We start from the raw sequence: 21,412 nt of genomic DNA, 5'->3' as shown, positions 1-21,412 counted from the left end.
TTTTCTCTCTGGCTAATTTTGTTGCTATTTGATCAAAATTCATCTTAAAGTTTCAAACTTTAAGATCCAACTGAGCTCAATTTCATCATTTCATGCCCTACTTTTGATAAAGTTTGATAATTTTGGTACTTTTCAAATTTTTTGCATGTATCTACTTTTGTTGTTACTGTACACATATGTCATTTGTTTGTTAAAGAACCGATTTTTCTAATAATCAACTGTTCATTTCATCTGCATTTTGCTTTTTTGTTTGATCGTTGATATGATATTGTGTTTTTATAAATCTTTCTTTTTTTTCTTATTTTTTTGGAAGGTGAATAGTAGCATAATTGGAGTGAGTGGATAGAATGGGGGTTGATTTAGGGCTATTAATTGGAAAGATGCATATGAATAATATAGCATTAGGTTCATCTGAGCATAGTGCAGTTGTGAATATGAATCTATTTGTTGCTCTTCTTTGTGCTTGTATCATTCTTGGTCATCTTTTGGAAGAAAACAGGTGGATGAATGAATCCATCACTGCCCTTATTCTTGTAAGTATCATTATTCTTTAAGTACTTCTCTAATAACAGCTCTTAGGGTTGTCTTAATATTTATATTTTTATTTATGTAAAAAATAGTGTTACATTAAGTAGGGTGTATGTATCTATAAATATGTTTGAATTCTTCAAAAACAGGGGTTGGGCTGTCATTAGAAAAATTCTTCTTTTAATTGTATACATACAAATCTAGATATACATACACACACACACACACATTTACATACATATATACTGATTCACATATACACTGATATGTAAACATATTTTGTGAATGTATTGTATGTGTAAGTATAATTTGGAATTATATGGAAGTGAAGTAACTTTAATCATAGGGATTAGTGGTCAAAGATAATTTTTGATTTTGATTTTTTAACTTTATGTTGAAAATGAAAAAAATTGTAGGGTCTTTGTACAGGTGCTATAATTTTATTAGGAAGTGGAGGAAAAAATTCACATTTGTTTGTGTTCAGTGAAGACCTTTTCTTCATCTATCTTCTTCCTCCAATCATCTTTAATGCTGGGTATGTTTTAGTCTCTATAAATTTTTATAATTGTTTATAATTTGTTTGTTTTATTATGTGCTTATTATGTAATCTTGCAAGAAATCTTTGGTTGGTTGGTGGACGTTGTTGTAATGTAGACAGAGGATGAATCTTAGGATTAACTTAATGCTTTTAGTTTGATATAATCTAGTTTTTGTACATTGTGAGACAACAATTTCGAAATCTGTTACAAGATATTCTCGTTAGATAGCTTATAATGGTTGTCCATAATGAAACAGTTGATTAACTACTAATGTCTGAAATTTCCTTGAAAATGAAAGATTGACAAGATATTAATAATCGACATGTCTTGAAATGGTATGCGGAATAGATGATTCGACCTTAGTGGACATTCAGTTAACATGGTCTTCAATATAGGAGACATTTACATGAGCTGCTATGGTGCTGTCAAATAGGTTATATACGCATTCGCCATTGGACCCAAAATGATACTTATGGTACACAAAAAGTTAGGTGCTATTTTTTTTTTGAAATGTTTTTGTCAGAAGATCCGCTGGCTATGTCTGTAGAGAAGATGTGGCCTAAATGTCTGTATGCTGAATTGCGAAGACTATCTGTTTTTTTTTCTTTCTGCAAAATAACTTATTCTTGTCTGCATTCCGCGAGTTTGCAGGCAGAATAAGACATTATTTTATCTTATGTCTTCAGCAAACAGTCTGCAATATAAACGTGGGCGCGGACATAAACAAACAAAGCCCTAAAGTTGATTGAAGATAACTTAACGTTTTTTTATAGTTTTGTGGTGGCAGTGTGTGAGTATTTATCTTTCTAAATACAAATTCTTTACGGTGTCCTTTCATTGAAGAAGAATTGCATACTTAAGCTGTAACATAATCTAATTACTAGCATTATGGCTGTTCTTTTAATTAGTTTATATTGCGAAAAGTCTATTGCATATGTTTATTTATGAACATATCCTAACATTTAGTAAATTTTCCTTAATACGTTTATATTCTTTTTAACTAATCAACAGGTTCCAAGTAAAGAAAAAACAGTTTTTTCGCAATTTCATGACCATCGTGCTATTTGGTGCTGTTGGTACTGGAATATCTTTCACCATTATATCATTCGGTACGCAGTTACATTCTTAATTTAAATGCATCTCCACCTCATTTCTAATATTACGTTTCGCTGTAGTTTTCCATTTGTAAACTGACTTGTTCACACGCGCGATATCGAAGATATACAAGATACTGTCAAACATGGAATTTTTACCCAAAAATATAATCTTATACAACTTAAGTAACATAATCAACTACTTTGTTTCCATCATTAACAGGGGCTATACACATTTTCAAAAGAATGAATGTCGGAGCTCTAGACGTTGGAGATTTTCTCGGTATCAAAACATTTAAATTAATCATCACATTTTAAGATAATGTATTTCTTTGCTAATATTCATTGTTTTATTCCAGCATTAGGCGCAATATTTTCGGCAACAGATTCTGTTTGCACTTTGCAGGTACAGAGAATATCAGTTAGCTTTAATATAATCATAAATTTTGAACCTTTTATTACTCTAATACGTCTCATTTTACAATGCAGGTCCTCAATCAGGACGAGACACCATTGTTGTACAGTTTGGTGTTTGGGGAAGGCGTCGTAAACGATGCTACATCGATCGTGATTTTTAATGCAGTTCAAGACTTTGATATATCACGCTTTGCATCTAGTGACGCGTTCCATTTAATTGGAAACTTTTTTTATTTATTTATAACTAGTACGTTGCTAGGAGCCGGTGTAAGTCTACATGCTTAAAATTTGCCACATTTAAATAGCGCTTAACATGATTGTGTGATGTTTACTTCTACTCTTGCAGGCTGGACTACTAAGTGCATATGTTATAAAAAGGCTATACTTTGGAAGGTATAAGATTAATTTTCTATATAAGTTTTAAATATTTATATGAAGGAGACTAATACTTCATTCGGCTTGCTAATATCTAGGCATTCAACGGATCGAGAAGTTGCTATTATGATTTTAATGGCTTACTCTTCATATATGTTGGCCGAAGTAAGATTTTCTTCCATCTTTAACTTTTCAAGTTATATTATATATTTATTTTAAGATGAGTGATTTGTATATCATTAACTTTTATCTGTACACAATTATATAAGCCACGGAGTAATCCCGCTAGGCTCCGTACATTAGAGTATGGGTCGGCATACTCGGACTCCCGGTTAACCCGAACAGGGAAAAACCTTATAATTTTATTATATATTTATTTTGTAGAAATACTTTTCAAGCTATTTTATTTTCTCTAAATAATGATTTACTCTCTATTTTTGTTGCAGTTATTTTATTTAAGTGGCATTTTAACGGTGTTCTTATGTGGAATTTTGATGTCTCATTACACATGGCATAATGTCACAGAGAAATCAAGAGTTACTACCAAGTATGTTTTGATTTTCAATTTCAGATTGATATAAACTTATTACGAATTGTAGCACATTAATCGAAGTGAGTTTAGCGCCTTTTTTTTTTATTAACAAGAATGTCTTTTTTTGGTTGTTTTAGGTATTAATATCATAAAATGATCAGAATAAGTGAAACATTTAAACAAAATTGTATCTTATCTGATTCTTACAACTTCAAACAGCAAAAGCACATCTTGACACACGTTTTATTACAACCGATTATCGATTCTGACTATTCAAAATCACATAATCACTTCTAAAATGCTTATCCAAATGCCTTTAAGTCTGCACCTATTTAAGGTCATTTAAGAATTCAATAAGCTCATCTGTATCCAATCACTCTCCTTTTCAGGCATGCTTTCGCAACATTATCATTTATTTCAGAGTTATTTATATTTCTTTATGTCGGTATGGACGCTTTGGATCTTGAAAAGTGGAGTTTTGTACGAGACAGGTATATTTCCGTATATAAATTATATATTAACATTTATAAAGATTCTATATATAACTTTTCTTAAGTGTCGTGTATATTGATATCAGCCCCGGAAAGTCAATTGGAGTGAGCACAATTTTGTTCGGGTTGGTTTTGGTTGGAAGAGGATGTTTCGTCTTCCCGTTATCGTTTTTTTCCAACTTAACAAAGAGGAACGCACACGAGAAAATCACTTTTAGGCAGCAAGTAGGATTTCGCTAACACTCGTTCCTCATTTTTCCATTTTGATACGTGTATTTTTATACAAATCTTCAAACATATTTTATTTTTGTTCTCAAGGTATTGATTTGGTGGGCTGGTCTTATGAGAGGTGCTATTTCTATGGCCCTTGCGTATAAACAGGTGTGTACTTTCACTACCAAACCTTTCTTTGTGTTTCTAATCGTTAAAAAGCGTACACGTTCTTTCTTAACACCTTCAATTTATCGTTCACTTGATCGTTTAAATGTTGCCATTTATTTATGATTTGAATTTGCGGTGCAGTTCACAAAGGGAGGTCACACACATTTGCGTGGGAATGCGATCATGATAACGAGTACCATCACTGTTGTCCTTTTTAGTACTGTGGTAAGTATTTATATGTTATGATTGATACATGACACTCATACAATTCTTATAACCTCTATCCGTCTTTCGCTGATTCGCGGATGGTCGGGTTGCGTAACAGGTCAAAACGAGTTATTTTTGGTACGCAGAACACTTTTGATCCAAAATTTTCTGAATTTTCATTTTCAATAGATATAGCTAATTTACAAAACATGATTACTAAAGTTATATCCACCGTTGTAAAAAACCACCATTACTCACGATTACTCTTTCTTAAGCACGATTACTCTTTCTTAAGAACACACCGATACGATTTTCCAAAATCCAGTTAATTAATCGCCTAATCGGTCAACGCCGGTTAATTAATCAAAATGTGATTTGTTGATAAAAGTCGGTCAAAGTCAAAATTGGTCAACATCTTACTAGAATATCAGAGTTTTTTAGTTTAAACAAATGAGCTATTATGTATATGTTTTTAGACAATTATGTTATTTGTTGATAAAAGTCGGTCAAAGTTAGATTTGGTCAATATCTTAATATAATTTTAGAGTTTTTTAAGTTTGAACAAATGAACTATTATGTATATGTTTTTAGACAATTACATTAAAGTTTATGTTCATGGTTTTCTTCTAAATTTACACATATAATTTTTATTATAATTAAAATGTATAAAAATTGCAATCCGATTAATTCCCGCTTAATCCCTCGATTAGTCCCTCCAACGTCCTGTTCAAGTACTCCCGAGTAGCGACTTTTGCAACCTTGGTTATGTTATATCTATTCAATAAAGTCTTTTTCTATATATGTCAATTCAACAGTTTTGAAATCAAAAATACAATTTGGTTAAATTTCGGCCCGTTTCACTCATTTCCTTTCCTTTTATACAATAAACCACTCACATAACAAAACACAATTTTTCATTAATAATTTTTTTTGCAGGTTTTTGGATTGATAACTAAGCCCTTAGTGAGACTATTGCTTCCTGCAAGAAGCATGAACCTAATGGAATCCTCGGAACCAACCAGCCCTCGATCCTTCATGGTTCCTCTTTTAGGAAACGGGCATGACCCAGAAGCTGCACCGGGTCAAAACGGGTCAGTACTTCGCCCATCAAGTATACGTGTGCTTCTATCAACACCTTCTCACACCGTCCACTACTACTGGAGAAAGTTTGATGATGCATTCATGCGTCCAGTTTTTGGTGGTCGTGGTTTTGTCCCGTTTATTCCTGGAACACCTACTGAACAAAGTAATCATAATTTAATCCCGGACGGTAATAATAGCAACAATTAGCAAGGGCATTATGGTCTTTTAGAGGTACTAGACAGGAGGCAAGCAGATAGGAAAGTGAGTTTTGATTGTCGTTCAGTTTTGGTTGATGTAATTTGTGCTTTTTAAACTTTTTATTTGTTTTTTTTGGGATATATCATATATGTCAAACATGCAATAGGCATGAACCTTTGGTTTTGTATATTTAGTTATGGATTATGATTAATGAATTTTGTTATTCTAGCAGTCAAGTTAGGTGTTTTAAATCTGTAGATACCTTCATAATTGATGTGGTTTGACTGTTCTTTTTGTTATGAAATGAAATGAAATGAAATGCTCTACTATTTTTGGTAATTTTGTTTTCTATTATAAAGGTTACATCAATATATTTGTATGTAATTTTAACTACAAAAAATGATAAATACTAGGAAACATGAATAATGAGTAAGTTGAATGGGCTAGCTACCATGTGTGCAGATGGTCTGATGGTGACCATTTGGATTATGATTTAAACCTTTTGAAAACTTTCCAACATGAATAATTAACTTACCTGTTCCCTTTTGAAATCTTTCTCCAAACCAATAAAGTTGATCAACATTACAAAGAATTGTATGAAATTTTATTCCTTCTGTCTTTTAACCAAATAATATCCAAATTTTATTCCCTTTTGCTTTTCTTTTTGTTCACTTTCTCTTAGCAAATGCATACACATTAAAGTGCATTCAATGATGACTTGTACTATTATTATCATTGCATTTCTGAGTATGTGTATGAATCAATAAGAGTTTTATAACTCATATGTAAGCAGTTTAACTAAGGTATCCAATTGAATGACCATTTCTCTAACTATCACCATGATGTTAGAAACATGACTTCTTACCACTAGGCCAATGATTTATATGTTATGAGACACAAGTATAACAGAAAACTGATATTACTAAAAACGTAAAAAGAAAACTAGTGACAAGAATTTAGAGTCATCCAAAATGTTGCTTGACTATAAGGTTTGTCTCATTTTCTTGATTATCAACATGAATTTAGGAGAGATACTTGATATATCTAGTTAAACCATCACTAGATAGCCCAAGTGGTTGGGGCTCTAAGTTCCTTGCAAAAGGTCTCACGTTCAAATTCTATCTAGAACGAATATTTAGTGATGGCCAGGTTGGAAACAGCCAGAGAGTAATTCTGCTGGGCTGCGTACATCAGAGTATGAGTCGGATTACTCGCCCTCCCGGGTAGCCCAAACGGGGAAAACTTTCTGCCTTTTACATTTTTTACCTTAATATATCTAGTTAATATATCCTGAGTTCATGGTATATATAGATATATCAGAAAAACACAAATGAACATAGCAATTTTTTGTACATAAAAATAAACATTGAAATTGATTACTACCGCAACTTACAAAACTGAACATGACTAGAGTAACCATAACTGCTTATTCGGCGTTACAGTCTTTAAATATCCAGCACCAAGTAACGCCATTACGAGTTGAGAGAAGCTTGAATTTCTTCCAAGCTTTTTCCTTTTGTTTCAGGCACTAATTTGGCTACAAAGATAATGTTAAGAACACCAAATCCCGCAAACAGCCAAAATGTACCTACAAATAACAAACCAAATCTCTATAGTTTAACAAAGTAAATTAAATTTAATAAAACAAGCCGAAATCAGAAAGATGGTGAATACGTACCAGAAGGACTCCAGTTTACTAAAAAGTTGAAACTGTATGAAACAACCCATGCACCCAACCAATTCACTATGCAGGCTAAGCTCCCTGCAGCACCTTTTATTTGCAAAGGGAATATCTATAAACCAAAATGAGACCGTTTAACGATTAATCAAACTTTTGTTGTGTAAAAAGATAAAAAAAAAAAAAAGGTATGTTCATTTGCTGTTGGTTTTTGATAGTTACCTCAGACATGATCAGCCATGGTATTGCGCCCATTCCGACTGAAAACGATGCTATAAATACTAGAACACCCGAGACGGCAAAAAATGGGACCAACTCAGGGAAAACGGCTTGGCTCTGTTTTTACAACGACATGAAAACTAATATCAGTATTGAAATTTGTAGCATAGTGTTAAAGGCCCGCTTATCCGGCCTAGATGCCTGAAAATGTATTAACATTTAGACAATTACGCCGGCTGAGAAAGAGAAAAAAAATACCGAAATACCCTCATGTGCATAACATGTGAGGGAACACAACGGAATTGTTTGACGATTGTTAGTGATAGGGACTCCCCACGCAACTATGGTAAATGCGAGGATTCCCAAGTCAAAAGAAAAACTTGTGGACTAGTTTAATCAGAATTTTATGACGATCGTTAGTGATAGGAACTCCCCACGCAACTATAGTAAACTACGAAGATTTCTGTAGCACAAGCGTTTAAAGTTTGAGATATACAATATAAATTTGGCTGACGTTTATATAACATTATCAGACAGTTTAGCCATTTATATAAAGGATTAGAGTAACGGAAAAGTACCTTGAAGAAAAATCCAGTGCCAGTAAGAAAACAGCCGAAACATGTCCCACACGAAGATATCAGAAGGAGAACTCTTCTTCCTGCTTTGTCCATTAAGACCACACCAACCATCGTTACAGGAACCTGCGTTTAACCATAACATCATTAACAAAACATAAAATAGATAAACAGAAGAAAAAATGGTCAGAAATTCAACAAACCTGAATTAATGCATACGCAACGGTTCCTGTATGTCCTGATTTTAGTCCTGCATACAACAATTTTCACATCATATATGGAGCTAGAACCAGTGGTACAGATGGGGCGGGTGCAAAAACTTAATAAATTTTTCATTGACAGCGGGGTCAAACACTAATAAAAACTTTACTTTTTAGTATTTCTTTTTGTGTAATATTTTTTTTTTTTAAATCCAGATGGGCCGGATGCCCCTTCGTGTCTTCATAATACTCTTATTCCACCCCTGGCTAGAACTAAAAAGCTGTAATTATACAAAGAAAAAAAAAAGTGTACCAGCAGTTTGAAAGGTTTCACTTAGATAGAATCCGATTCCATTAATTCCTCCAGATTGTTGACACACCATTAACCCAACAGAAATCTAACGCCGAAAGAAAAAAAAAAGTTGTAGTAACTCATGTTTCAGAATCTTCTTAAATTTTATTACAATAAAATAAATAAAAATATTTGTTGCTTACAATAACAGGTTTTATGTATTTGGAGTCGAGCAAGTCCCGAAGTCTTGCTTGAGGTAGACTTTGAAGAGTACGTATAGTCTCCTACACAAACGCACAAATTTATCAGAATTTGTTCACAAATATAACAAGAAAGTTATAAGTGTTATACTTGTATTTCATTGGCTTCATAAGAAATGTTTGCTTTTGCACCACGAAGCCTGCGTAGAGAATTTTCGAATTCTTCTTGTTGTCCTATCTTAGCCTACAATAACAATAAATGTATATCATTTTCAGCTTTAATACTATATATAAAACATCAATGCTAGTTTGAAGTTTTCATAACGTACCAGCCATCTAGGGGATTCTGGAATAAACGTTAGTCCGGTAATCAGAAGAATGCAGGGTGCAAGTCCTACAAGCGATTCAACACGTTAATGTTTTTTTTCCCTTCTTTTTTATGACTAAAACTTGTTAAAATTCAAGCATGGTACATACCGGTTAAAGCTAAAGTTCTCCATGAAACGACAGTTCCTAACAAGAACGAAAATGATGAACCAGTAACAATCATGAACTGTAAAAATGAATATTAATATGAGACCCAACTTAATATTTATGTTAAAAATGCAAAAAAAAAAAAAAAAAAAAAAAAAAAAAAACAAAAAAAAGCAGAGAAAATTTAAGTGTTAAGATGTCATTCTAACCTGATTGAGGGTGGTGAGACCTCCACGGAGCTCTTTTGGTGCTATTTCTGCAATGTATATAGGAACCTGTGTAACAATGTGTAGTTTAAACATTTATGCAAATTTTGAAGTCAATTACATATCAAATTTGCTGTAAATTTTTGGAAATTTACCACATAAGTGAAGATTCCTATGCCGTATCCAGTGAAAAATCGGCCCGTATCAAGTAAAAGAGATCCCTGAATCAAACATAGTAGCAACAATATTGATCATAAACCAGGCAGCGAGTATTAATTTGGTTTATCAAACCGCTGATAAATTGATTTTCAGGCCTTTTTCTCTCTGTTTTGAAATGCGGGCCATTCACTTTTTTGGCCGATAACGTTCCTTTTTCATAACTTCCGATTTGTTTTCACCTTTTCAGATCTACTTTTCCGGTGGCTTTTAAACCTCCTCACCATCTCATCTTCATTTTCAATCTGATTGTGGATAAACTGTAACCTTTATTTTCAAAAAATAAACCCCCAATTTTTCTCTCTGACTAGGGTTTGTCTTTCCGATCACTTCTGTCGGAAGCTTTTCCGGTCGTCTTTCCTTTTTCCGCTTCTTTCTTTGTTTTTTCCGTTCCCTTTTTGATACCGGCGGATCTTTTTCCTTTTTCTTCTCTATCGTTTTCTATCTCTAACCCTAATTTCTGTCCAACATGTCTGATACTATTTTTTTTGGAAGGTTGGATAGGATCTCTCACAATCTTCTCAAAGATACTTTCGGGAAGTTTGGGCCGATCAAAGATATCAAGTCGTGGTCTTTTCGGCGATTTGCTTTCATTACGTTTGAAGAGACTGACGATGCTTCTTCTGCTATCGAAGAGATGAACGGTTCGATGGTTTTTGGTAAGCCAATTTTTGTTGGACGACCTTGTAAACGAGATGGTGGACAGGTCGGTCGTGGTGGTAGGTCAGAGTCGCCGGTAACGATTGCCTCTAATCGTTTTGTTGTCGATAGGATGAACCTGAGTGTCTTGATTGTTGATTCTGCTCCTCTGAAGGAGTGCAAGGTTCTGGACTTCCTCTTTTTGTGTAAGGCTTCTATTTCTAATTTCATGAAGATGGGGTCCTTCGCTGGGGTGATTGACTGCAAAGATTGGGCTTCGTATTCCAGCATTTTAGATAAGGGTTTGGGGTCTGGATTTGACTTGGTGATCCTGTTTTCTTCTAAGGCGGATGTTTTTGTCAGGTATGTTTGGGTAGAATTAAGAGGTTTTCCGGCCAAATTTGTTTCCGATGATAACATTAGGTCTGTTGCGGGCAGAGTGGGAACAGTGGTGAAGGTGGCTCATCCTTCGACTGGTGGTGTTAACCTTGGTTCTATTTTTGTGTTTCTTGAAACCTCTTGTGTCAAGCATATCCACGAACTTATTCCGGTAACGATGATAACCGATACTATTGCTAAAGGGCATATTTGGGTCAATGAGATTTCAGACGTGTCGGTTGTGGAGAGAATTCAGGCGACGTCGTTTTCAGATAACTTTGTGCAGGTTGTGAATGATACGGTTTCGAACGTGGGTCCATTCGGTGGTGGTCATGCTGAGGTGGATAAGTCGGATATTCCCTTTGTTTTTTGTGGAGGAGATAGTTTTGGTCGAATTGATGGAGGTGTTAGAAATGATGTAGTTGAGGTTGGTTATTCTTCTCCGATGGCAACGGGTACGATGAATGGTGGCAACGACAATTCTTCGGTTAAAGTTGGTGTGAGTTTTGTTAGGTCTCCCTCAGTGACTTTCTCGTTAGATAAGGTACAAACCGCTCTTGATTCTCATGGTTTTCGTAAACGTAAACGGGCTCGAATTTTTAGATCAGAGGACGGGTTGGGTTTTGAGAAGGGTAAAGAGACGGGGGGTCGGATTGTGTGGAGGAAGTGGGGATTGTAAATGATGAGGTGGTTCGGGTCGATTTGGATTGTAAAATAGATGGGTTGCAGACGGGTTGTGGGGATGGTTTGAATGGGAACAAGTCTGTTGGGTCGGGTTCAGTCATGGGCCTGATTTTGGGCCTGGGATTGGGCATGGTGTTGGGCCTGGGGTTGGGCATGAGATGGGGTCTGTTTCGGATGTCGTTTTAGGTGACGGGGGTTCTTCGAGTAAAGGGTTTAGTTTTTTTGAAGAGGCGGTAAAGGGTCTTGAAGGGTTGGTTAGGGTGGAGGGCAAATTGATTGGGTCGAAGACGCTTCCGATGCAAAAAGTGGGTACGAGGGCTCGAGCAAAGAAAGGTAAAGGGGAGGTGGATCGAAAGATTATTGTTGAGGGTTAAGTTTATTCGTTATGTTGGTTTGTTAGCTTTTGTTTAGTTATTTGTCTTTGTGTGGTTCGTTAGTGTTTGTTTTGTGTTGTAGGGCGTTTTAGTTGCTTTTGGGTTGTTTAGGTCTCGGTGCCTTTGTTTGTTGCTGTGTTCCGGGTCTTCATTTTTTTGATGAAGTTCCCGTGTTTTATATAGTTTCAGTTTTTTGCCAAAAAAAAAAAAAAAAAAAAAAAAAAAGTAGCAACAATATTAAAGCATTAAATACCAAAATGCCAAGTTATATAATTTATAGATAAAGAACATCCAAATATGCAACTGACCATCGCGTAAAAGATTGCAAGCCATCCTGCTATGCATATAACTGCTCCTAACGCCATGGACTGTTTTTCAACAATAAAAGTTATAAAAAAGTTTTAGGCAACAGAAAGATAAGCAGGCAAAATGGATATGCATATTGCAGGATGTATAAATGTATTTCATGCAGATGTAATATATAGTCAAATTTTGCTGACAATGATATGTACATGATCAAATATATGACTATATAAATGTTATATATATATGGGTAGAACTATATTTTTAAAAGAAAAATTTAGGGGCCGAATTTAGTTAACTACCATGTTTTCTAAAAGGGTACGGGACGGGTTATCCCGTGACCGTTTCTGACTCTTGCCTAGTGAGGATTGAACCTGACCTCCTACCAACATAGCATGACCATAACTAATAGGCTATATAAAAGTTCAAATATTTATAATAAGTTCATTAATAGTCCCTTTAGCCATCTATATAAAAGTTCATTAATAGTCCCTTAAATTTCTGAAATGAACAAAAAATACCCATGATATATAATTTTATCTCTTGTTTATTTGGGTAAATGGGTCACCGGATGAATAAATTAAAAAATAAGAATATTTACAATGGAGGTGCATTCCTTATTCTCTTCGTAAAGTATATAAACAAAAAACTTGACATATTTCATACCCCTTTTCTACCAATTGCATCTGCAATTCTTCCGCTAGTAACAGCTCCAATCATTGCACCAACTGTTATAATTGAACCGAAAAGCGAAAACTGCAAAAAATTACAATTCATAACACTTAAAATGCAACAAAAAGCAAATACAATGTACAATATCATCAATAATAAAACAATGACCAACCTGGGCTACTGATAAATTCAAATCATCATAAATTGCAGATTGAGCAGGTGCAGTAAATCCCACCTACAATTCAATTCCACAATCATTTTTCAAAATTAGTTTTCAAACTTCAAAAATGTTATAAAAACTGAGGAGATATTGGTTAACTTCGGATGTTAAAATGGTCGATCAACACTGAACGGGTCAGAACCGTACAGTACATTGTGGTCATAGAGAGGCATAAATTGTGAACCATTTTATTTTTTTTATTCCTTTTTAACGTAATTTTCGGTTTAGCATACGTTATATCAATTTTATAATTTTTGAAGATTTTACGCAATCTGAATGGAGAAACCGGTCGAACCAATGAACCATAAGACCCTGCAATATTATAGCAACATGGCTACAACTTACACAATTTCCAAATTCATAGGAGCCACAAATGGCAACACCAGTGCTTATAAGAGCCATCTTGATCGAATCATTTTCGTCCACATTTCTCGAACTGTCATCAATAAATGGTTTTTCCAAATCTTTTGGGGACTTATTAGCCCCTTTTTCAATGTCTCGCTTAATCGGCATAGCTAAAAAAACAATGCAGGGGAAAATGAAAAAAAATAAAATAAAAATTGTGTGAATTATGTCACAATGAGACAAAGATGATGATTAAGAGGTTAGATGTCCAAATAAAAAGTTTAGGATGAAGAAGAAGAAGATCAAGAGTCTATAAACACCACCAACATTGCCTCAACCATACAATGTATTCAACCAAAATTGGCACAAAAAAATATTTAAAATAATATAACGCAATTTTAGCAATTACTAAAGTATTGTTGGTGTTGATCCAACTGTCTAAACCAAACACCTTTTTTCAATTTCAAATTTGAAGTCAATTAAATCACACAAGTTATCGAGAAACAATATAATCAACTAAAAATTAATGTTTTTATACATTAAAAATATCTGCAGAACCTTTTATGTAGTTTTATCCGAAATTTGCAAAACACTATAACGATCACCCACGGACTAAATTTGTGGGTAAAGGACCTAAATTCGTGGGTGATACCCACATATTACCCAATAATACTAGCACATAGGTAAACCTAGCGATGGCCGATGGTAACGAGTCGGGTATGAGCCTGGTATAGGTAATCCCGGCCCTGAACCCGATAAAGAAAACTCGTCCCTAACTTGGACCCATACCTGACGGGTCCACATTTGTTTACTAAGTGTCAAGTTAACGAGTTCCCCACGGGTATCAGGTCCCCATTATGTTCTAACAATTGATATACATATATTATCAATACCTTGGGAATTTAACCCAAGACACATTTATTTTGGTGGGTGTTTGTGTTACGTTCGTCGGTAAATATGTCGTGGGATTTGCATATGACCACAAGATTACACCAAAAAGTAGTCACGGAACTCGTTGGGTAAAACTTCCCACAAATTAACCATGTAAAATTAAACTTTCAACAGATTTGCTTCAAATTCTACTTATTACTATATATACTAGTTGGGCAAAGTTTGGTTGTTTAGCCAAAATACATTTTACTTTGAAAGACCTTATAAACTAAGACTAGAATAACTTAGAAACAAAAGTCAAAACTAGCAATTAAAAAGTCAACAAATTAGACAGTGTATTTAGACATGAGTTTTTAACAGAAAATACTTTTTTCCTGCATATATCTTTCCAAATTAGCAGCAATGTGCTTATACCATGAGCAATACAAATATAACTAATCTAAAATAAATGTAATATTAAATTGATTACTATCTTAACAAGACAAAACTGAAAATAACTACAGTAACTGTAATCATCCATTCATCGTTACATTTCCCCTTAAATCTACCTACTACTACAACAATTTTGTTCAAACAGCGAATTCAAGTTTACTTATTAATAGAGGCTTGAATTTCTTCCAAGCTTTTTCCTTTCGTTTCGGGCACTAATCTTGCAACAAATATAACAGTTATGATACAAAATCCTGAAAACAACCAAAATGTACCTACAAAACCAAACAGAACAGATAACATCTATTTAGTAAAAAAAAAAAAAAATTAAAATCTTCAACTAAAGTTACTAAATCATTAGTATATAATATATAATATAATATAATGAATACACTTACCAGCAGGACTCCAGTTAATAAGAAAATTAAAACTATATGAAACAACCCATGCACCGAACCAGTTTACTAGCACGGCTACACTTCCTGCAGTGCCTTTTATGTGCAAAGGGAATATCTGTGAACCAAACAAGCACGTTAATAGTTGTAACTAGACTATTGTGAAGTGAACTGTATAGAAGTATATGAGTCATAGGGTAATATGGGTCATGTGGGCCATATAGGTCATATGGGCCATGTGGGTCATATGAGCAATATAAGCCATTTAGGCCATACGGGTAATGTGGGTCAAATGGGTCATATGGGCCATATGGATCGTATGGGTCATATGGATGGTATGGACCGTATGGGCCGTATGGGTCATATGGGTCGTATGGGCGATATGGTTCATTCATATGGTGTATGGTTTTTATGGTTACCTCAGACATGATCAACCAAGGTACAGCTCCCATTCCAATTGAAAACGATGCAATGAATATCAAAACACCAGAAACCGCAAGAATTGGGACCCACGCGAGGATAATAGCTTGGCCCTTAAGAAAAAAGGAAGTTCCAACAAGGAAACAACCGAGAAATGTCCCAGATGAAGATACCTGATAAATAAGATGAAAAATTATGTGTTAAAATAGTAGTCCTGATAACGAACTCAAATATGAATTTGTGAGTAATGATTTCATGAAATAGTTAAGCACTGACCAGAAGGAGAACCCTTCTTCCTGATTTGTCCATTAAAATCACACCGAGAATCGTTACAGGAATCTGATTTTAACATTTGTATTATTAAAATAGCATGAAATAAGTTAACAGATGATAACAAAATAGGCTTCAACAATATATTGTGGTTCGAATAGACAAACCTGAATCAAGGCATAAGCAACCGTTCCAGCTTTGCCCGATGAAAGTCCTGCGCAGAACAAGTTCTACTTTAAGTAAAAAAAGAATACTTACAGATTTTGGTGCACGAAATGGTTTTCAATTGCGTAAGTAGTTAAACTGAGCAATTCATTCACACTTGTATCAAAAAGCATTATGTGCGTACCGGCAGTTTGAAAGGTTTCGCTTACATAAAAGCCTATTCCATTGATTCCTCCCGATTGTTGACAAACCATTAATCCAACAGCAATCTATAGCATATATGCAAAATAATTACTAACTGAACTGCAAAATCTGACATAACGAGAAAATTGAAAAGTGGTTGTTGCTTACAATCACTGCTTTTATGTACTTGGCATCAAACAAATCCATAAATCGCACTTTAGGAAGACTTTTAACAGCAAGTATAGTCGCCTATAAATATAACATACAACAAGTAACAAATTTTGTTTATAAAAGAATAAAAAACGTCAGCACGAGAGTAACAAAACTCGTAAAAAATGAAGAAAAAAAAATGTAGCAAGTATACATGTATCTCATCGGCTTCAGCCAAAATGTTTGCTTTTGAACCACGAAGCTTGCGTAAAGAATATTCAAATTCTGCTTCACGTCCTACCTTTGCCTAAAATAAAGATTTTCATATAACGTTATCACGTGTTAGGGTGTGTTTGATAAAAAAGGATGATTAAGCGTTCAATGATTCATAATCTGAATGAAAAAAGATTCTGTATGAAAGTGGCTCTGAATGACAGAGAGCTGTTTGATAATCTTTATGAATCAGCAGTACGAATGAGGTAAAATTACCAGCCATCTAGGAGACTCTGGAATAAACGTTAGGCCGATTAGCAGAAGAATGCAGGGAACTAATCCTGCAAATCAGTCATCACGTAACGTTTTTAGATCATTGTAAAATTTCATCAAATTTTTATATTTGTAATATTGTTGTACGTACCAGTTAAAGCCAGTGTTCTCCATGAAACAACCGTTCCCAACAAAAATGATATTGATGAACCAGTAACAATCATGAGCTACAATTAAATGAAAGTTGAAAACTTAATATGAAAGATAAATACCAAAAGAATGTAAAAAAAAAAAAAAAAATAGCGTTTTAGCCATTATGCTAACCTGATTAAGAGCGGTGAGTCCTCCACGTAGATTTTTGGGGGCTATTTCCGCAATATATATTGGGACCTATTTATAAATTCCCAATATAAACTTTTGTGCAAAATGTGAAGTAAATAACTTATCACATTCGTATTCATTTCAGCAATTTACCACAAAGGAGAAAATTCCAATGCCGTATCCTGTAAAGAACCGCCCCATATCAAGTAAAACAGATCCCTGCCAAAAAAAAGAAAAGAAAATTTAAGTAGTAGAACTCCAAAATATATACAACTGTAATGTTACGAAATATCGTAAATTTGTAAATTACCATGGTGAAAAAGATTGCAAGCCACCCTGCTATACAGAAAATAGCTGATAATGCCATTGCCTGATTTACAAGAACAAAACATAAAATATACATTTTAGGCAACAGACAGTCAATGACACAAAGATTTGGTAACATCAATGTTCATAATGTAAATGTAAATATTGTTTTAAAACAGAAGCATATGTTTTATGTTTTTGAGAGTAATATATTATATACATACATTATTAGAAATCAAAAGGCAGTTTTTGTCTGTGTTATGCTTTTATTGTATTAAAATTACATTACATGCATGTTTATATGATCATATGCACTTGCTCAATTATTTGAAAGGCTTTTTCTGTCAATATTTTATATATGTAGGCATAACATAGTAATCTGGACATGTTAAAATAGTATATACAATTTGAGAAAACTCTTGAAAATAAACAACAATAAAACAAATTGAAAACTTAGAGAGCATGATATATAACAATATGCTTAGAGGGCCAAAGAAAGGTGTTTTAATTTCTTCAGCATATTAATATTAGAGCCAATCCAATTAGAATTACAAGTAATAAGTTTTTTTACCATGTGAAATAGTACATATGTACCTTGTGGTTTTACATCTTTTATTTAACATTATATTATGAGTAAAAGAATAAAAGAATATAAATAAATATAATATATGAAGAAAGGGAAACAAACAAGTTATAAACAACTTGCATTGTGAAACCCCACATACACATAGCCACATAGGTCAACAACCTTAAACAAGTAGCAATTTTTTTTCCCCACAAATATATGTTTTCTATTTAAAATTAGGCGGAATCTTTGAAAATCATCCAAGTATTTCAAAACGACAATGATAAATCTACTATCTTTTTTGTTTTTATAAATCTACTACAGATATGTATTAACAAGTTGTGACGTACGATCTACTACTGATATATATACATCAATTAATGGACAATTTATACAAATTGATATAAAACTATCATGTTTTTTATTTATTTATTTAAAAGTAGCAATTACAAAGTACATGTGGTTCAAGTATGTTCAAGTAGATGTCATAATTTGTTATAATTCACGTGTTGTATATACTTTACGTATCAAACTACTGTTCTCTATGTTTTCCTTTTCATCTTTTGTTATGTATCACAAATTAAATAAAATTAAACAAAAACTCGTATAATATATCAATCAATACCCCAAATTAGATATATAAAATAATAACAAGATTTTTTTTTATTTTATTTAATATGCATTATATTACCAAAATTTTAAATATTTCATACCCCTTTTCGACCGATTGTATCCGCAATTCTACCACTAGTAATCGCTCCAATCATTGCTCCAATCGTTACAATCGATCCAAACAATGAATACTGCACAATCCAATATCAAAATTCAACAATCAAATTCAACATTAACAAATAAAAATTTAATTCTTAAAAGAAAAATTGAACAAAATTAACCTCAGCAACAGATAAATTCAAATCGATGCTGATATCTGATTGAACAGGTGCAGAATATCCAACCTGTAAATAAATTAAAAAAAAAAAAATTTAAAACTTACACAGGAGCCAAATTAAAATAACGTACACAAATTAAAACAAATTATATATATGATGACTACTTACACAGGAGCCAAATTCTAAAGAACCACAAACAGCAACAGCGGTTGATATAAGAACCATTGCAATTGAATCATTCTGAACAAATTTTTCATCATCTTTTTTCGAATCGAAATCTTTCGATTTTTCATCGAGAAATGGCTCGAATAAATCTTCGAGTCCTTTGTTATCTCCTTTCTCAATGTCTTTATGCTCTGTAATTGCCATTAGTAAATGCAACAAAAAACAGAGCACTGGGAAAAATATGAGATATTTTTTTTTGGGAGTGAATGTGGAAGATATAAGTAAAGTAGAAGATATTTATAAGGAAGAGGTAAAAGTAATGATTAGGGTTTGGATATTTATAAGAATTTATTTATTTAGTTAAAAAAATAATAAAAAAATGAAGAAGATGAAGACGCCGTAATATGCCATGTGAGATGAAGCTGTATCTGACGTGGATTTACGTGTCTGCCCACATTTCCCCTTCAATAAACAGCATGCTATTGTTGTTTGCCCATTGACACTTGAATACTTGATTCAAATTGAACTTGGATTTTTGTTGTCATCATTTTTCAGTCTCAATCAACTTCAAATAATTACGGAGTACATTACAATTTTAGTTGAAATTTGTTTTAGATGTGCATTCAACAATGTGTATTCTACAATTTTAAGTTACTTGAAATAGCTTACAAAAAAAAAAAAAAAAAAAAAAAATAGAACTTATGAAACATAAAATTTCTAAGAAAATTTTGTTATATATTATTTTACAATTATGTATGGTCAATTTAAGTATGCGACTTTCAGCATCAGCTATTTTATCAAATACTTACAAAAAAAAAAAAAAAAAAAAAAAAACTTTACTTTTCAGCTAGAAAAAGAAGCTTGAGCTTTCAGATTGAAAAATAATATTCATTTAGACGTTCAACGTTAACTCTGTAGAATATTAATTTTATCATTTTGACATGATTAAAGAATAAAATACATTAATCTTCGAATAACAGTGCATTGTATTAAAATGTATAATATCTCTTTCTTTGTAAAAAAAAATTAACATTCATTTGTGCTTCCCCCTTCTTCCCTTAAAATGTATAATTAATTTTGGTATGTCAAAAAATTAACTTCGCTTGTCTTGTAATTTCCTTTCTAAAAATTTTCGTGCACGTACTATTAATTTCAACTTTAATGTACTCTCCAATAATGTTTGAATAAGACTTTCACTTTCCTTATAATTTTTTGAGTTATCTAGATCAAGATTTCTTATTTCGTATTTACTTAATTAAAACTATTCTACAAAATTTATATCTTCAATTCATACTCTAACGTAGAAAATGAATCTAGACTGTGTTGGGTATTACCGAATGATCAAAGAGAAGTTACATGTTCATGGGAATAGGATATTAAAACAAGCCATTACACAGTCAGATGACGAATTTGACAATTATATTTCTGATGAAGAATTTAGTTTTGATAGATATGAAATAATTGTTTCGTTATCAATTAAATTGAAAGTAGCTGATAGTAAAATATTATGATCTAAAAAATTTAGTATTTCGATCATCCCTTCGGCACGAAAAGAGTGTTCGGCTCTGATACCATCTGCGAACGGAGCGTGTATATTCGATTTATTAAAAATATTTATATTTAAATATTATTCATATAATTGAATATTAAATCTATATTAGCTATACTAACTATTGAAATATACCACATAACTAAATCAAAATAAAACACATAATTATCAAAATTATAAAAGGTTATTTATAATTAAAATTCATCCTTATACTCCGTAATATCTTAAATTATCGCGTCAAAATAATTATTTCTAAATTACTAAAATAAAAGAATCCAATAAAAATTTATACCTTTTGTCCTTTTTGACTGAAGTACTACCGGATTACACTGGTGGACTTTTACCCAGCATCTCAGCCTAACCTATTCACATGAACATATAACTTCCCTTTAGCTCCTTTAGTAATCCAAAGCATTACCGAATTTCATTTTCTACGTTAGGCTTATGGATTAAATATATAAATTTTGTAGGATAATTTTAATTAAGTAAAGAATAAATAAGACATTTTGATATGGATAACTGAAGAAATTATTAAAGTTTTATTGAAACATTATTGAAAAGTACATGGAAGTTGAAATTGAAAGTAATCACTTAAAAATTTTAAAAAAGAAGATTGCAAGACAAGAGAAGTTAAGTCTCTTCATCTTCTATATTTGTTATTTATATTAGAAAAGATTCATGAACCATTCAACAGTTGGTGTATGGAA

The 21,412-nt window shown here is 32.8% G+C and overlaps 3 protein-coding genes across 4 annotated transcripts; 1 reads left to right on the top strand and 2 right to left on the bottom strand.

The window, feature by feature from the left end:
- Positions 1-347: 347 nt before the first annotated feature.
- On the top strand, positions 348-5,854 carry LOC139860230 (sodium/hydrogen exchanger 1-like). Its single transcript, XM_071848998.1, has 14 exons — positions 348-533; positions 945-1,063; positions 2,079-2,176; positions 2,385-2,444; positions 2,521-2,567; positions 2,651-2,845; positions 2,925-2,971; positions 3,052-3,118; positions 3,400-3,500; positions 3,875-3,976; positions 4,063-4,201; positions 4,295-4,357; positions 4,499-4,582; positions 5,501-5,854. Exons 1-14 carry the CDS (start codon positions 348-350, stop codon positions 5,852-5,854), a joined length of 1,662 nt encoding a protein of 553 aa, XP_071705099.1.
- A 1,285-nt stretch (positions 5,855-7,139) lies between these two features.
- Positions 7,140-13,688, bottom strand: LOC139858683 (sugar transporter ERD6-like 16). Its single transcript, XM_071847517.1, has 16 exons — positions 13,521-13,688; positions 13,128-13,190; positions 12,950-13,039; positions 12,289-12,348; positions 9,845-9,910; positions 9,693-9,758; positions 9,487-9,562; positions 9,339-9,403; positions 9,161-9,253; positions 9,013-9,093; positions 8,831-8,915; positions 8,521-8,567; positions 8,321-8,443; positions 7,746-7,859; positions 7,524-7,638; positions 7,140-7,433 (listed from the first exon to the last, which is right to left on the bottom strand). The coding sequence occupies exons 1-16, from the start codon at positions 13,686-13,688 to the stop codon at positions 7,318-7,320; spliced, it is 1,428 nt and encodes a 475-aa protein (XP_071703618.1). The 3' UTR covers positions 7,140-7,317.
- A 1,076-nt stretch (positions 13,689-14,764) lies between these two features.
- Positions 14,765-19,431, bottom strand: LOC139858682 (sugar transporter ERD6-like 16). 2 transcript variants are annotated; one of them, XM_071847514.1, is made up of 16 exons: positions 19,160-19,431; positions 18,995-19,057; positions 18,815-18,904; positions 17,542-17,600; positions 17,384-17,453; positions 17,234-17,299; positions 17,061-17,136; positions 16,913-16,977; positions 16,638-16,730; positions 16,442-16,522; positions 16,275-16,359; positions 16,093-16,139; positions 15,932-15,994; positions 15,655-15,828; positions 15,239-15,353; positions 14,765-15,115 (listed from the first exon to the last, which is right to left on the bottom strand). In XM_071847514.1, exons 1-16 carry the CDS (start codon positions 19,358-19,360, stop codon positions 15,000-15,002), a joined length of 1,464 nt encoding a protein of 487 aa, XP_071703615.1. In that variant the 5' UTR covers positions 19,361-19,431; the 3' UTR covers positions 14,765-14,999. The 2 variants fall into 2 exon arrangements, with proteins under 2 accessions (XP_071703615.1, XP_071703616.1); XM_071847515.1 differs by having other exon boundaries at positions 14,766-15,115; positions 17,384-17,449; positions 17,541-17,600.
- Between the last annotated feature and the right edge of the window lie 1,981 nt (positions 19,432-21,412).

Source organism: Rutidosis leptorrhynchoides, chromosome 7 (assembly GCF_046630445.1).
Source record: "Rutidosis leptorrhynchoides isolate AG116_Rl617_1_P2 chromosome 7, CSIRO_AGI_Rlap_v1, whole genome shotgun sequence".
Classification (NCBI taxonomy): domain Eukaryota; kingdom Viridiplantae; phylum Streptophyta; class Magnoliopsida; order Asterales; family Asteraceae; genus Rutidosis; species Rutidosis leptorrhynchoides.
Note: the sequence above shows the minus strand (reverse complement) of the source record. Positions and strands in the feature narration are given on the sequence as shown.

Coding starts and splice junctions, on each gene's coding strand:
- LOC139860230 (XM_071848998.1), top strand. CDS start 348: ATGGGGGTTGATTTAGGGCTATTAATTGGAAAGATGCATATGAATAAT. Junction 2,972..3,051: donor AAAAGGCTATACTTTGGAAG/GTATAAGATTAA, acceptor GCTAATATCTAG/GCATTCAACGGATCGAGAAG. Junction 3,977..4,062: donor TGGAGTTTTGTACGAGACAG/GTATATTTCCGT, acceptor TATTGATATCAG/CCCCGGAAAGTCAATTGGAG.
- LOC139858683 (XM_071847517.1), bottom strand. CDS start 13,688: ATGCCGATTAAGCGAGACATTGAAAAAGGGGCTAATAAGTCCCCAAAA. Junction 12,349..12,949: donor ATGCAATTGGTAGAAAAGGG/GTATGAAATATG, acceptor GTTGAAAAACAG/TCCATGGCGTTAGGAGCAGT. Junction 7,639..7,745: donor CATGGCTGATCATGTCTGAG/GTAACTATCAAA, acceptor TTTGGTTTATAG/ATATTCCCTTTGCAAATAAA.
- LOC139858682 (XM_071847514.1), bottom strand. CDS start 19,360: ATGGCAATTACAGAGCATAAAGACATTGAGAAAGGAGATAACAAAGGA. Junction 16,523..16,637: donor CTGAAGCCGATGAGATACAT/GTATACTTGCTA, acceptor TTATATTTATAG/GCGACTATACTTGCTGTTAA. Junction 15,116..15,238: donor TATTAACTGGAGTCCTGCTG/GTAAGTGTATTC, acceptor TTGGTTTTGTAG/GTACATTTTGGTTGTTTTCA.